Genomic DNA, 12843 nt, shown 5'->3' with positions numbered 1-12843 from the left:
AGAAAAATTGCCCTTCAAGGTTGCTCCTAGATAGCCTAAACGAAGCGGTATATTTAAAACTTCCGGATTTTTACTTCTTTGTATCAACTCAAGTGGAAAAGGTTTTTACCTTAAAGGGATATCTATTGCATCATTGAATTTGAAAGCCCCTTCAACCAAATTTACAGATAGCAGTATGCAAGCATACGTAGTAGCATATTAAAACTAAGGTTTTAGTTTTAATTTTAATATCTTAAAAACTTTAGTAACCTTATCTCGTTGATATATAAATCGTATTGTATAAAAATTGAGAAAGTAGGCAGTATGACAGTTCGCGTAAGTCTGCTCACACACGAGCGTTATAAAGTTCACAGAGGCTCAGACATATGTAGACGTCTGGTTTATGCTACAAGTTGAACAGCGATAGTTTAATTCGGGCTTATAGCAGTTTTTTTAACGCGCTTCCCTCGGACAATACTGCAATACAAAATACACTTATTTAGAATATTATTTATTTATACATATCTATGTGGATTTATGTTACACTGGGACATCCGCACTTATTGATTCAGTGCATCTAAATGTACACAATGTTTTCGAGTTCATAGAGGAACATTATTGAGACACCCGCTATCTAGTAAATCGCTTAATAATTAACGTCATTATAACAACAAAAGCACTGGAAACGTTTTTCATTAGTTAACCAGCTAACTTCCTCGACCTAACCTCCCGGCTGTTCATCCTATTCTTTTGTCATTCGTCACTGTGAGCTCCTCTTAGCTTATTTACAGGATACCTGTAAAAACTAAGGAAATGATAGTTGGATTGCCCACCTACCTGCTTGCTTGCTTGCTTGCTTGCCTGACCACCTAGTAACGATTCTCATCGCTAGCTAGAAAGCCGACTGTTTCGCTGACGAGACGCATCAGGCTCGAAGCCTCGAACTAGGTTTCCTTCGCTACGCAAATATTTACATAACGTTGTAGCCAACAGCAAACGGTGGCAAGTTCTGTTTGAAACTGTCATGGTGGGGCGGTTAACCGCGTCAATCGGCCAAACGATAATCATTGTTCTGCATAGGCTCGTATAACCGAATCCAACAGTTGTTTTCCTTTTGCTCGACGCTATTGTGGTTGCCCTTGACTGGAATCGATCTTTCGTCGTATCTTTTCGTTCTGACGTCATTGCTATGTACTGCTATCCACCATTGCCTCGCACCTATTTTCCTTGTTCTGCAGGTCACCTACATGAAAACATCAGAAGGCGTGTAACGCTGGTTAACACGCTTGTCTATTAGACTGGCTAACTCTGTAGTTAGTAACAAGACGACACCCAGCGTGGTTTGGATTTCTTTGTTAGTCGAATATATACCGCCAGGGTGGTAGGACGGCCCTTACCTTTTTTTTTCTCTGTTCCTCGTTTCCTTGTTGCTATTCTAGTATTCCCCACAGCACTCCCGCTTTTCATTCTCTTTTAGCGAAGTTTGTCCTTTCTCCCGAGAGGTGTTGTGCGTAATCACCCTTGGCTGGCCTAGCCAATCCTCCTGCAATGCTGCCTCCGGTCACTCAACTTGCTCAGCAAGCAGGCAACCCCTCCAACAAAAGCCAACTATTGCCAGTTGCTGGTTGATACATTTCCAAAGAGCTGGAGGAAGCAAACGTTGCTCCATAGACGACGACGACCGTCAACTAATCTCAGCCCTTTCAGAAGCAAAGACAAGTATGCTTGAACGTGAAATGAATAGAGCAGAACTTGAGAAGTAATCTTAAAAAGTGATTCACAATGCACCGATAAAGCCAACCAGACACCTAACAGGGTTAACAAAAACCTAAACTTATGTAAACGTCGGACGTTATTGCTGATTTATCGCGCTAAACCAGTTGCAACATCGTACCTCCATCGAGCTTAGGTAGCGAATCCCTTGGATAGCAGGTTCACGGGCGCGGATCTCCCAGTAATAGCGTTACTAGTTGACTGCTTTAATGCAACATAGCTGTATACGGCAACCGGAAGGGCGACAGAGGCTTACGTACGTATAGACGTAGCGGTCAGCGAGAAAGAAGTTGGTCCGGCGAGAGACCCGGCAAATACCTTATATTTGTCAATTTGCGTGCTTAACCAATTGTTAGGGTGGTCGATTGGTATGCTTGCTTTTAACCAGTATGTATGTTTTTTCTATTTCTGCATGTCCGTGTGACAGCGCTCCGCATTTCCAATGTAGAGCAGCGGCAAAGCTAGGTTAGCTCACGTTTCTAGCGTTTGCCGATCTTCTTCCTGGCCTTGTGATCTCCTAGTCTCTCAGTTCCCTTAGATAGTTCCTCTGCTAGGTCCCGGTTCTCTTCTTGGCCCTAAGGGCTGCGCCCGAACTCCTGAAGAGCACCCGCCATGCCATTGTGATCATCTATACTGCATAACCTAGAACAGAAACCTGATAACGAAAACGACTGATAGAGGGATGGACGGGGCAAAGGATGCTTCAAAGGCTGTTTGAATAAGAGAAAGAAAACTACTCGCCGGATTTTCTATGCTTGTATTTTTATCTAAATGATCATCGTCGCATAAGTTTCTTTGTACGAACTATTACTTGTGGCTGTCATCCACCATGGTAAACGGATCTTCCAGGAGTACATAGACGCTAGAAGCCAGCGTACTAGGAAGAGATTTACCATAAAGTTCACTCGGTTTTTACCTGTTAATGGTGTGTACTACTAAGAAATCTAAGAAAGCCTTTGATACTAGAATTAACAAAAAGCTGTTTATTTAAATTGGAATTAGAAGATAGTTGAAGCTAAGCGTTGGTCTTCCTATATATTATAATATGCCAAGGCAGCCCGAATGCGTTTTACGATTTTATTAACACTAATATGTGCAGGTCGATACATTATAAAAAAAAAATATATATATATATATATATTAATTTAGAGAACCAGTCTTCAAAGTATTCACCATGGGCATGACGCTCCGAAGCGTCTCCCCATCTATTGTTCTTCTAAGCGTATATGAGTATAATTAAAGCATCGAATCGCATTAATACCTCAGCTTAGAATAATTCTGCAGTATGAAATTCACGATTTTTTGATGTAGCTTTAAAAAAACGTTGACGATGCCGTTGACTATGACCAAAGCGTTTTACCAAGACATTTTAAGCTAGCCAACTGAACGTGCAGGATGGAGCGTGTTTTGAAAAAGACACGTTCTACCGGTGCGTCGCCGTGTTATTTTGGTGACGTTGATGTCCCAACGACTGGATAAATTGAGTTAGTAAAAGGGGCTTTGCCATAAACGAGGATTCCTTTAGGCTACAATTCGCTTGTGGCAAGTGAAATTCTTTAACACAACATCAAACCGTGTTGATTCGCTCTCTGTTTGAAGCTGATTTGAGTGCTATCTCTATGCGACGATTTTAACTATGTCATCGTAGCTCTGGAAGCAGGACTTTTGCACTGCCAAGTGGCGTAATGCTGATATCAAATGCGTCGAAAGCTGAACGAAGGTCATTGCCAGACCTTATGCTGCGTGTGTCAATATTTGTTTTCAAAGACGGCTTTAGATACATATCATAAAATTAATATGTATGTAAAATAAGTAACATGGAATTATTTCATATAGATATAAATAGCTTGTTACATAAAAAGGACTACACATCAGGGCGCTAAAGTGAAAGAATACGCTGCTGTAATCACGGAACCTTTTCAACAAAACAGAGCGTGGAAAAGTTAGGCTGCCATATAAAGGTCTTCAAAGGATGCGTTATGAAATTATGACGAAAACACTGACTATGAAGGAGGAAAGGGTTTCCTATAAATCGAGACTACGACAGATACCATCTGTATTATACTCTAGAGAGTTTTCGTGCGGTCATTATCAGCAAAAAAAGCCCGTTCGGTGTGCATTAGATGAGACACGCATTAGTGCGTGCTATCTTCCAGGGAAGAATCAAACGAGAAAAGAGCATCGGGTGAAAGGGAAAGCGATCTTGTTAATTTGAGCGTGAGCTGACGCTTGCAATGAATATCAGGAATTTTTATTGTTACAGGAGGTTTTCCGAAAAGAAAATGGTCAACGATACCAGATATCCTGAATCTCTGAAGAGTCGTGGCAATCAACAACCCCCAGTGAGGTTACTAGATAACGATGTACGAGCCCATTAAGTCTCAATTATGGCCTGAAACGAGTTAAGCGATGGCTTCAGTATCCATTTTCTTTGGATTTGAAAAAGAGAGCTTTACTGACTCGATTGTTTCCTTAATCTAAAGAAAGCGGCAGGTGTCGTAACCTGTCCTACCTTAGACGGTGGCAAACAGATCTATGATAGCGAGATTAGATATAGTAAATCACAAGCGCACAATTGTTGAGTAGACCCCAGAATATACTGGCTTGATTAGGTAAACAATAAGCAAAAGTGTATCTACTACATGCTTGAATATTGCCGTTCTATGCCATATGACCGAAAAGTTAGTTAAATATCTTTAATCAATGCAATACTTAGTACCATTTGTTAATGAGGGGTGCGCATCTGTTATTATCAGGTTCATACCTGAGTAGTGTTTGATTCTACCTATTTCCTGCTTTTATTCCCGTATTTTCTAATTGGCAAAAAATATTTATCATTGGAAAGTTGTGTTGTTGCCTTTTTATTCGTATCACCGAATTTCGAAAACCGGTTGTCTACTGGCAAAAAACAACTTCCACATCTCTCCTCAGTCCTCATTCACCGACGTGACAATGCGACTGCGGCATATAGAGCGAGGGCTCTGTAGCTTGAAAGCAACTTATCAAGTTCAAACAGAGCATTTCGCGTTCAAAGAACATATTCCACTTGTTTTTTTTTTAGTTTTTAGAGGGTTACTTCAAACCGTCTTAGAAGCAAAATCATTCCTAGATAATTCTACTTCTCAAAGCTCCTCAGCGTCTTCAATTTGTGCGCTATGAATATCCGGTATAGCCTCAGTAGCTTTGTGTTTAGTGTTGCTACTCTTTGTGTTATTTCTTGTAATATTGTACAGTTAATTTTTAATTAATGATTTTTATTACATTAATTTTTTACATTTAGCTAATTTTGGAAAAGAGTAGTCGAACATTGTGTTTTTCATTACCCGACAGATTTGTGTTTGGAGTTTTACCCAGAGGTAAATGTGATCTGCACAAAACGATGGACGGGACGAATAAAAAAGGTTTTTAGCATTTGACCTTTTACCAAATAAAGAAAATTGGGCAAAATAGAAAATTCTCAGTGTTTCTTTACACGAAAGCAGTAGGCGAAACAGTTAGAAAGACATTAGAGAAAGGACTGATAGAAGAAGGATCCTAATAGGAATCGCTCTCCTTGTGATTTGAATACCTAGTTAAAATTCCTTTTCTTTTTTTCTAAGTCCAAAATAAGAGGCAAAACACATCTGCGCAGCTAGACGGTCCATTAAAGTAAATATTCGGAACGTATTAGTGCAATAAAAAAAAAGTTACAGTTTTCCAAATCCCTGGAAAAGGCCCTATGTTGCATGAACTAGGAGCTGGGCTGAGTATGTGGGTGGAGACGAACTAAATTGCATTACCATAGTATATAGTCAAGCCGTAGTAACAGATGTTGCAAGATTATGGGGAACAATTAAGCCAAAGCCTGTGGAAAAAGCTTGGCGAATTCTACGTGTAAATATTTAAAGGTACATTGCGAAATTTTATCCGCACAAACATACACATACACGGCGTGCACCCATTTATCATCAAGAGACTAGTATTAAATTCGATAGCGGCGCATTTAAGAATATATTACGTATCCGGGTGTTGGATTTCGATTTTTTAAGATAAGTGAATGCATACTGTTTACTTCAAGCGTATATGAACATGCCCATGTCAAACCTACTATTATTCTATAATAATCAACTTACATATACTTGCATGTATTAATTATCAAGTAAATCCACCATGTCCCTTTTTCTCCATTAGTCAGACATGTAGCAATCTAGCGATAGACAAGTCTAGCGCAGCTGAGCGGGCCCGCTTTGCGCAAACGGATACATTGACGGTGTCAGTTACTGATTTCGTTCTATTCAGATGAAGACCTGGGAAACTTTACACTCGAATGGCCTGAGACGAACTTTCATAATGTAATTCTGCTATACGTTCGCTCTAATTTTTAATGCTCTATGCGTTTCTTGGGTCTTTTTGTCGGACATGTCACCACGTCCTATTCCCGCCTCGTTTCATCTAACCAATGCCAGCCCGGTAGTATTAGAATGTCTACTACATCTTGAGAGATGCTGAACTACGGCGAGGGGAGCACGGGAAGTATTAGACTGTGAAAAAATAAGTAGACGGCGAGCCCTTAAGCTCTTGTTTCCGTTAAACCCTTGCTAATGAAAGACCACCAACAGCTGAGAACCCTTTGCGCTAGCAGTCGTTGTCGCGTGACTAGATATCGTCGTGCAAGTGGAAGCCAACCACCGCCCTCTAACAGGGCCGGCGACTGAGCCAGCAAGCTGGAAAGCTTTTCTTCTCCAAAGCTTTTTCTTTCTCCCGAAAGCCTCAACGCCAAATCCATTGCTGAATCTATTCTAAGTCTCAGCGCATGTTTAAAAAAATCGCAAGCGTTTTTACATGAAGACGGCCGCAGTAACAAAAAACTCAGTTACATAAGAGCTATTAAAATTGCTAACGTTACTTCCAGCTCCAGCTGCAATAAAATCTTGCTACGTGGCCAACTCTGCCCGACACGTTGTTACGTACTGGTCTTTATATGGGACTTTGCCGCCACTAGCCGCCGGCAAACAGGTGAGCCAGAAAACATTGTTGTAAAAATAGCAAATAGGACTCCTGTCCGCTACAAGCGAGCTGCGTCAGAAAGGAAAACGAAGGGTGCAGATTTCGAATAGCACATAGGACGGTGACAAGAGTAGAAAAAACGAGGATACAAGAAATCGTACGGAGAGGGATCACAAATGGCAAATAGTAAGGCGTTCCTTCAGTTTTAAGCGGTTTTTCCTGGATAATAGCGATGTTCTATTAATGTTGATTATACTGCTGACTGTGTCGTAGAGATGAAGAGCGGCGATGAAAAACAGGACAACACAAACGCAGAGATCGCGTCGGAGATGAAAGGTGTGGTTAGTCAATTTAAGCACGTTTTTTTGTTCAATTAAGGAGTAGAACTGGAATCAAGTAACAGTATACTTCTAGACTAGATATGATGCTTTATTCTTTCAATTACCAAAATACTATCAAATCAAAATACTAGTCACCAATCAAAATCACCAGAAAATAGATCGACTCTAAATATAGGCTACAAGACGCCCACGGGATCGTCTCTGATACACGTTGTACTGTTATAAACAGATGATTTTAATGCAATCTGTTTGACTTGCAAACGTTTGAACTGTGTGGTTTTTTCTGGTTTGTTTACTTACTTTACCACGTTGACAAACGATACCCACCTAGAGGTCAGTATCACTGAAAGATTCTTGCTGCGAACTAAATCAACATGCGTACACGTTGAGTTGTACTGCTGAAGATCACGGAGTTTTGATAAAATTTCCTTGCAAACCTGGTCAGGTTAATGATTTTTCCTCCGGCAAAAGATGTACTTACGTGGATCCGTATTACAAATTTATGACATATTAAAATTAAACGCATAAAAGACTAGTCTTGACTTAAGTCAGAGGCAATAATGTAACGCCTATATTATGTGGGAAGGTGTTTAAGGTCTATAGATATTCTTGTCGCGAAAGGATGTAATTTGTAGAATCATTGTATCCGACCAATTATCTCATAGTGAGGGTTTTAAAATAAAGCAGTTCATTTGCCAATTTTTAGTTATCGTACGTTATGTGGCCTGAACCGTTAATAGACTACGATTGCTGGTACTGTCTAGTTCACGATCGCCCTTGTCAACCTTGCGTGTATTTCTTAGAAATACAAATAAGGAAACTGTTTTTCGGAAGTACCTTCCAGCCTTACGAAGGCGAGCGTTTTAGCTATATCACTAATACTTGACATAATGGTATGCTGGGAGAGACTTTAATTTGGGATATATTACCAGGCCACAATAAAAACGGTTCTATCAGGTGCCATCGTCCGCATCTTGAAAGCAAATCGTCGCAAAAGCGAATCGTCGAAACAGACAGCATCTAGAAACAGGGAGAAGTTATAAATGTGCACACCGAAAGGCTTGCACAGAGCGCTTGAAAACCTAAAAACCATACTATATATATATATATATATCCACGCTACCTGAACGTAATATTGCAGGCTGCAGAGAGTTTTCATCGCCAAAAGCATCACGAGAGGAATATGTAGATGAAAGAGGCAAAGACGGTCGGAAGGGTGAACGTTTTTTTGTTGGCCTATAGCAGATAGCGAACGTGTAGCCAATATTGTGTATATCGTAAAGGAAGGACTGGCAAACGGAGGCGGGCCTCGGCGGTCGCGCGCTCCGAGAGCGCAATGGGAAATATAAAACTTACAAATGACAGACATCTACAACGGCCAATCTCTACCTGCATATACCAGAGGTCTCAAATACGTTTCTCACACATTCTGTTCGTATCATTCTATAATGAATGGTGGTACCTTTCAGAAGACATGTCTATTCTCATTTTTGATAAATAGAAACGAACAGATCCCTTTACAGCTGACAAAGCATCGATCACTTACGCGTTGTTAAACTCATAGGTCCATAGTATTGCGATTTACATATGGCAGATGTGGTCTTTCGCATCTAATTTCGCTGAAACTTTTTTACTGAGCTATGAACTTGTTTATGATCAATAACGTTTTCTTTTCTTTTGTGAGGTAGGTTTATGAGCGCTAACACGTAGTTGGCACACGAAGCGTTGATGGCTACTGATAAGGAAGTGCTACGGGTGAACGGTTTTTTAACCCTTACGTTATCATAATATTTTATAAATATAGGATCTTCGCGTCTAGCAAGATCTGTCATAAAAAAAAGTATTTTTTAACTGTCTTCTTAGACTGAACGTTCCTGGTTTGGACTTTGCGATCGGCATAGTGTACTTGCCAAACCTCAAGTTCATGGGCTCGATATTGATAAATAACGTTAATATTTAATAGCAATATCTGTACCCGTGTTGCCTGTTGTCACCTGTTGTTACTATAGGAATTTTTATCTCTCTATTACGCCAAGGCGTATTTCATCATTTTGCATACTTATATTGTTCAGAATTTTCGCTCAGCCTAGCGCACTTCACCGGCCAAAGATTTGCGCTTGTGGCTTCGTGCCTAATAAGAAAAGATATTTACATTAATTACAAAATGTCTATTTTCCCTTTGGATCAATTAATGATACGTTGCAGTAGCGTCAAGGACGACTAAACCGACAATAAAACGCAGGGTAATTGTTTTTTTTTCATTGTCAAAAAAAAATAGGGATCACGCTTAGACCACTGCTTACTCCGACGGCTATAATTCGCGTGAATGGTGTGGCTGTTAACTCTCCTTATGCCATTAGGGTAGATTGTATGCTAATTTATGTATCTGATGAACTTAAGGTAGAATAGGATCTGGCGGACTATTTCGGGCGTAATGGCCTTTTTAGACCAATATGAGTTCGGGCATTGGCGACAAGTGTTTTCCTCATTGAGATCCATGGTTATGATTTCAGTTGAAACGGTGACTTGATTCCAATATTCACTTATTGTACTATTCATCATATTCTTTCTAGAGCCATTTGTTTCTTGCAGTATTGTTTGCTACTGGATCTCGTCAATAAACTTCGTGTTATGTCCACTCCGCCTAGCTTTTGCATATAATCGCCTGCTGTTATATCTGTATTCATATTTAACTAGGGTTCTTTCGGCACGTTAATTCCGATTGCTTTCCCGCAGTAGCTCCATGTTTGTCGAAACTCTTACCATTGGTCTATTTCCTCGTACGTTACCTATGCGCTTGATCAGAACCTCGACTATTGTATGACCATTGTATTCGTTCAGGTTAGAGTGAATATAGGTACTGAATAAGGAAAAAAGCTGCAACAGTGATTTCGCTAAGGACATATACTGGCAATTGCTTTTCAAGTCAAATTTGTACATTAGTCTTCTAGTGGAGGAAAGGAATAGAAACCATATTGGCTCAGACGGGTGGAACTAATAAGTCCACTCTACTACTATACGCTTTCGGATTTAGCCGACGTAAATAGGTTTCTGACCATGTCAAAGGACCATACTGAAGACTTGACATACGGTACGCCTGTATCCCTGCGTGTACTGCCATTGAACGCCTTCTGGGTATATAAAGCTTCTAACAGATTTAACATTCGTAAATGACAGCGCTTCTTACGAAAATGTCAACGTAACTACTTTTCAAATACGTCAGCACTTAGCCCATCCTAACGCCCAAATCATTCACCGAAAATGGTGACTGCCCTAATTAAAAGGCAATTTTGTTCAACTTGCCTTTTTTTTTTTTTATTTTTTAGCTAAAAAGACGTACTTTTACGATAAAAAAAAAAACATTTTAGGAGGAAAATTGCAGCGAGCTAAGTTCTTGCTTGGCCTTTAATCGCTATCGTCTATCGCATTACCGCAGTATGCACTGAGTATACTATGTTCATCTTCATGCGTGCGGAAAATACTTATATTGGCTGCCCTCATTACAGCCAGCGAGACCCTAAAAGTACTGTGACGAAGCGTGTCCTTCCACCTGACTTTGTTTCAAGAGCAAAAGGCGAAAACTGCCGTTTTTGGTTTTTTTGCGGAAAAATACAGCCCCAAAAGGAATTTCATCAGCCTAGGCCGTCCTAAGTCGATCCGTTCGGCCGCTCATTTCTTCCTAGCTGTCAGCGCTCGGTAGGCTTGTAACAGCTACCAAGCATGGCCGTCCGCCGTGTTCTAAGAAGAGCAACGTTCTCTGTGCACTACGTGACCGTGTCCTGAAGGTCCACCATCAATGCCACCCTTTACCATACTGCCCCAGTAGCCTTTTTAGCAATGTACAGAGATCCGCGACGGCCCGTCACATTATGGAAGGAGTTTTGCTACCCACTCTGAAATGGGCCTTAATATTTTTGAACGGTTTGCCGTAAAGGCCAATGCAGTGAGATCCAACATTATATATACATATATACACACACATATGCAATGGACTTAAATATATATTGTTACAATAAATGAGTTCTTGGTTCCGGCTGGCTGTGTGTATGTAATCACTAGTCGTTACCGGTTAGACCTAGTCGTACCTTGTTGTAGCAAGAAGCTACATTATATACTCCCTTGTTCAAAAATGAATGAGTCGTTTAAATTTTTACGCTACTGAATAATCGCTGGTAATCAAAGTTTCTGTTAGTTAGAAGAGCACGATTTCTGCTATATGGAACTCCATTTTCATAATAATCTGAGTTTTCCGGTAAGATTGCGTCAGCCTGTATTGATTCTGCAATATTCGTTTGAAGACTTTCCTCAAATAGAGCAATGAGCGTACAATAGGTTTTGTGTTCAAAGTAAAATCGATAGAATAGACGCTTTGCAAATATTACAGATTTCTCATAAAGACCGGACTTTGAGTGGTTCAAGCGCTCCGAAAATGAGCGGACAATTAACTTGGAGGAAAGTGTCAAACAGTCCATGCTTGCCAACTAACTTGAATCACCATATAAAAGCTAGAAAGATATCTTAATCTTAAGAAGAGATAGATATCTTAATAGGTCATTTTTAACGACTGTTTTTAGGTATCACGAGGCTTATAGTAGTATTTGTGCTGAAACAACTGATGTTCATCAGATGAACACCTGTACAGAGTCGTTTCAAAAAAAACGTTCTGGCACTTCTGGAAGAGCTAAACGCGTTGGAACATATCACTACGGGTGACCAGATATAAATATACAGTTACGATCAAAACATCGAGGCGCAACTTTTTGAGTGTCAGCCCAAAAATGAGCTGCGGCCTCAGGAAGTCGCATGACCTACCTCCAAAAGCAGAGTGGTCCTGAGTCTTCTTCGACTGTCGGGGAATCATTCGTTGGAAGTCCATGCCGTCCGGCTTTACGGTCACCAAAACGTACTATCAAGTTTGTGTGGAAAAACCTGCGTGAGTTTTTCTGACGCAACGTAGCGAAAGTGTGACACAGCGAATTTTGGGTTTCCTATCGGGACAACGCACTGACCCACATTTCAACACTTGTTTAGTAGTCTTTACAAAAAAAAAAATCGCTGTCTATGCTGGCCCGAGCTTCGCAATAACTTGACCCAGTTCTCTGCGACTTGTTTCTATTTCCACATGATAGAGGAACGATAGCATAAATATGCTATGCTGAGGCTGCTCGTGGGTCTGAGCAGAATTGTTAGGCTTAATCTAACACATATTCGGCCCGTACTTCTTCCGGTAGCGGCATGTATTGCAGTATTACTGAAATACTTTGTCACTTATCCAGATTTTCGAGTTTCTATGTTACAAACGCATGCCGACGCATGTTCTTGAGGGTACGCGAAGAATTGACAAGATGACGAATGGATCGACAGAAGATGATTTATGATTTTTCTCAGAAGCTCTGTTTTAAAAAAAAATCATTGAAGAATCATTTGGATTTTGTGTTTAATTTGTGTTTTGTGCTTTATAATGCATACAATATAACTGTACAACAAATAATAATTTGCTACCAGCCTTACATATTGCTTTTTATTTAGAATCCTTTGTCAGATTAGGTTTAGTATGAAAGGAAAAAGATACATTTAGGTATATTTAACGAATATTTTGAAAAAAGAAACTGATTCAAGCGGTTCCCATTTCCTCTCCCAGTTCTTTGCTCATGCATGCCTAAGCAATGTACTCACGTCACGAAAAAGCTCAAGTATTCTGTAGGATTGTAGACAAAAAATTAGACCTCTGTAGAAGATTTTGCAATACTAAATAGTCAGTTAC

At 40.1% G+C, this 12843-nt stretch overlaps 1 protein-coding gene and 1 long non-coding RNA gene across 10 annotated transcripts in view; one reads left to right on the top strand and one right to left on the bottom strand.

The window, feature by feature from the left end:
- Positions 1-210: 210 nt before the first annotated feature.
- Positions 211-1324, bottom strand: LOC111263064 (uncharacterized). Its single transcript, XR_002682006.2, has 2 exons — positions 817-1324; positions 211-456 (listed from the first exon to the last, which is right to left on the bottom strand). It is a non-coding gene; the product is annotated as an uncharacterized LOC111263064 (long non-coding RNA).
- A 4987-nt stretch (positions 1325-6311) lies between these two features.
- The window catches only part of LOC111263046 (uncharacterized), a 32777-nt gene continuing 26245 nt past the window's right edge, over positions 6312-12843 (top strand). For 2 of the 9 annotated variants that reach the window (XM_086969471.1, XM_022837793.2), the window contains exons 1-2: positions 6761-6924; positions 7012-7079. In XM_086969471.1, the coding sequence (XP_086825597.1) occupies positions 6915-6924; positions 7012-7079 (78 nt within the window). In that variant the 5' untranslated portion in view covers positions 6761-6914. The other 7 variants (XR_015312173.1, XR_015312171.1, XR_002682004.2 and 4 more) reach the window with 7 other exon arrangements.

The sequence above is a fragment of the Varroa jacobsoni genome, unplaced genomic scaffold (genome assembly GCF_002532875.2).
Source record: "Varroa jacobsoni isolate VJ856 unplaced genomic scaffold, vjacob_1.0 scaffold_75, whole genome shotgun sequence".
Classification (NCBI taxonomy): domain Eukaryota; kingdom Metazoa; phylum Arthropoda; class Arachnida; order Mesostigmata; family Varroidae; genus Varroa; species Varroa jacobsoni.
This window is presented reverse-complemented; position numbering and strand designations above follow the sequence as displayed.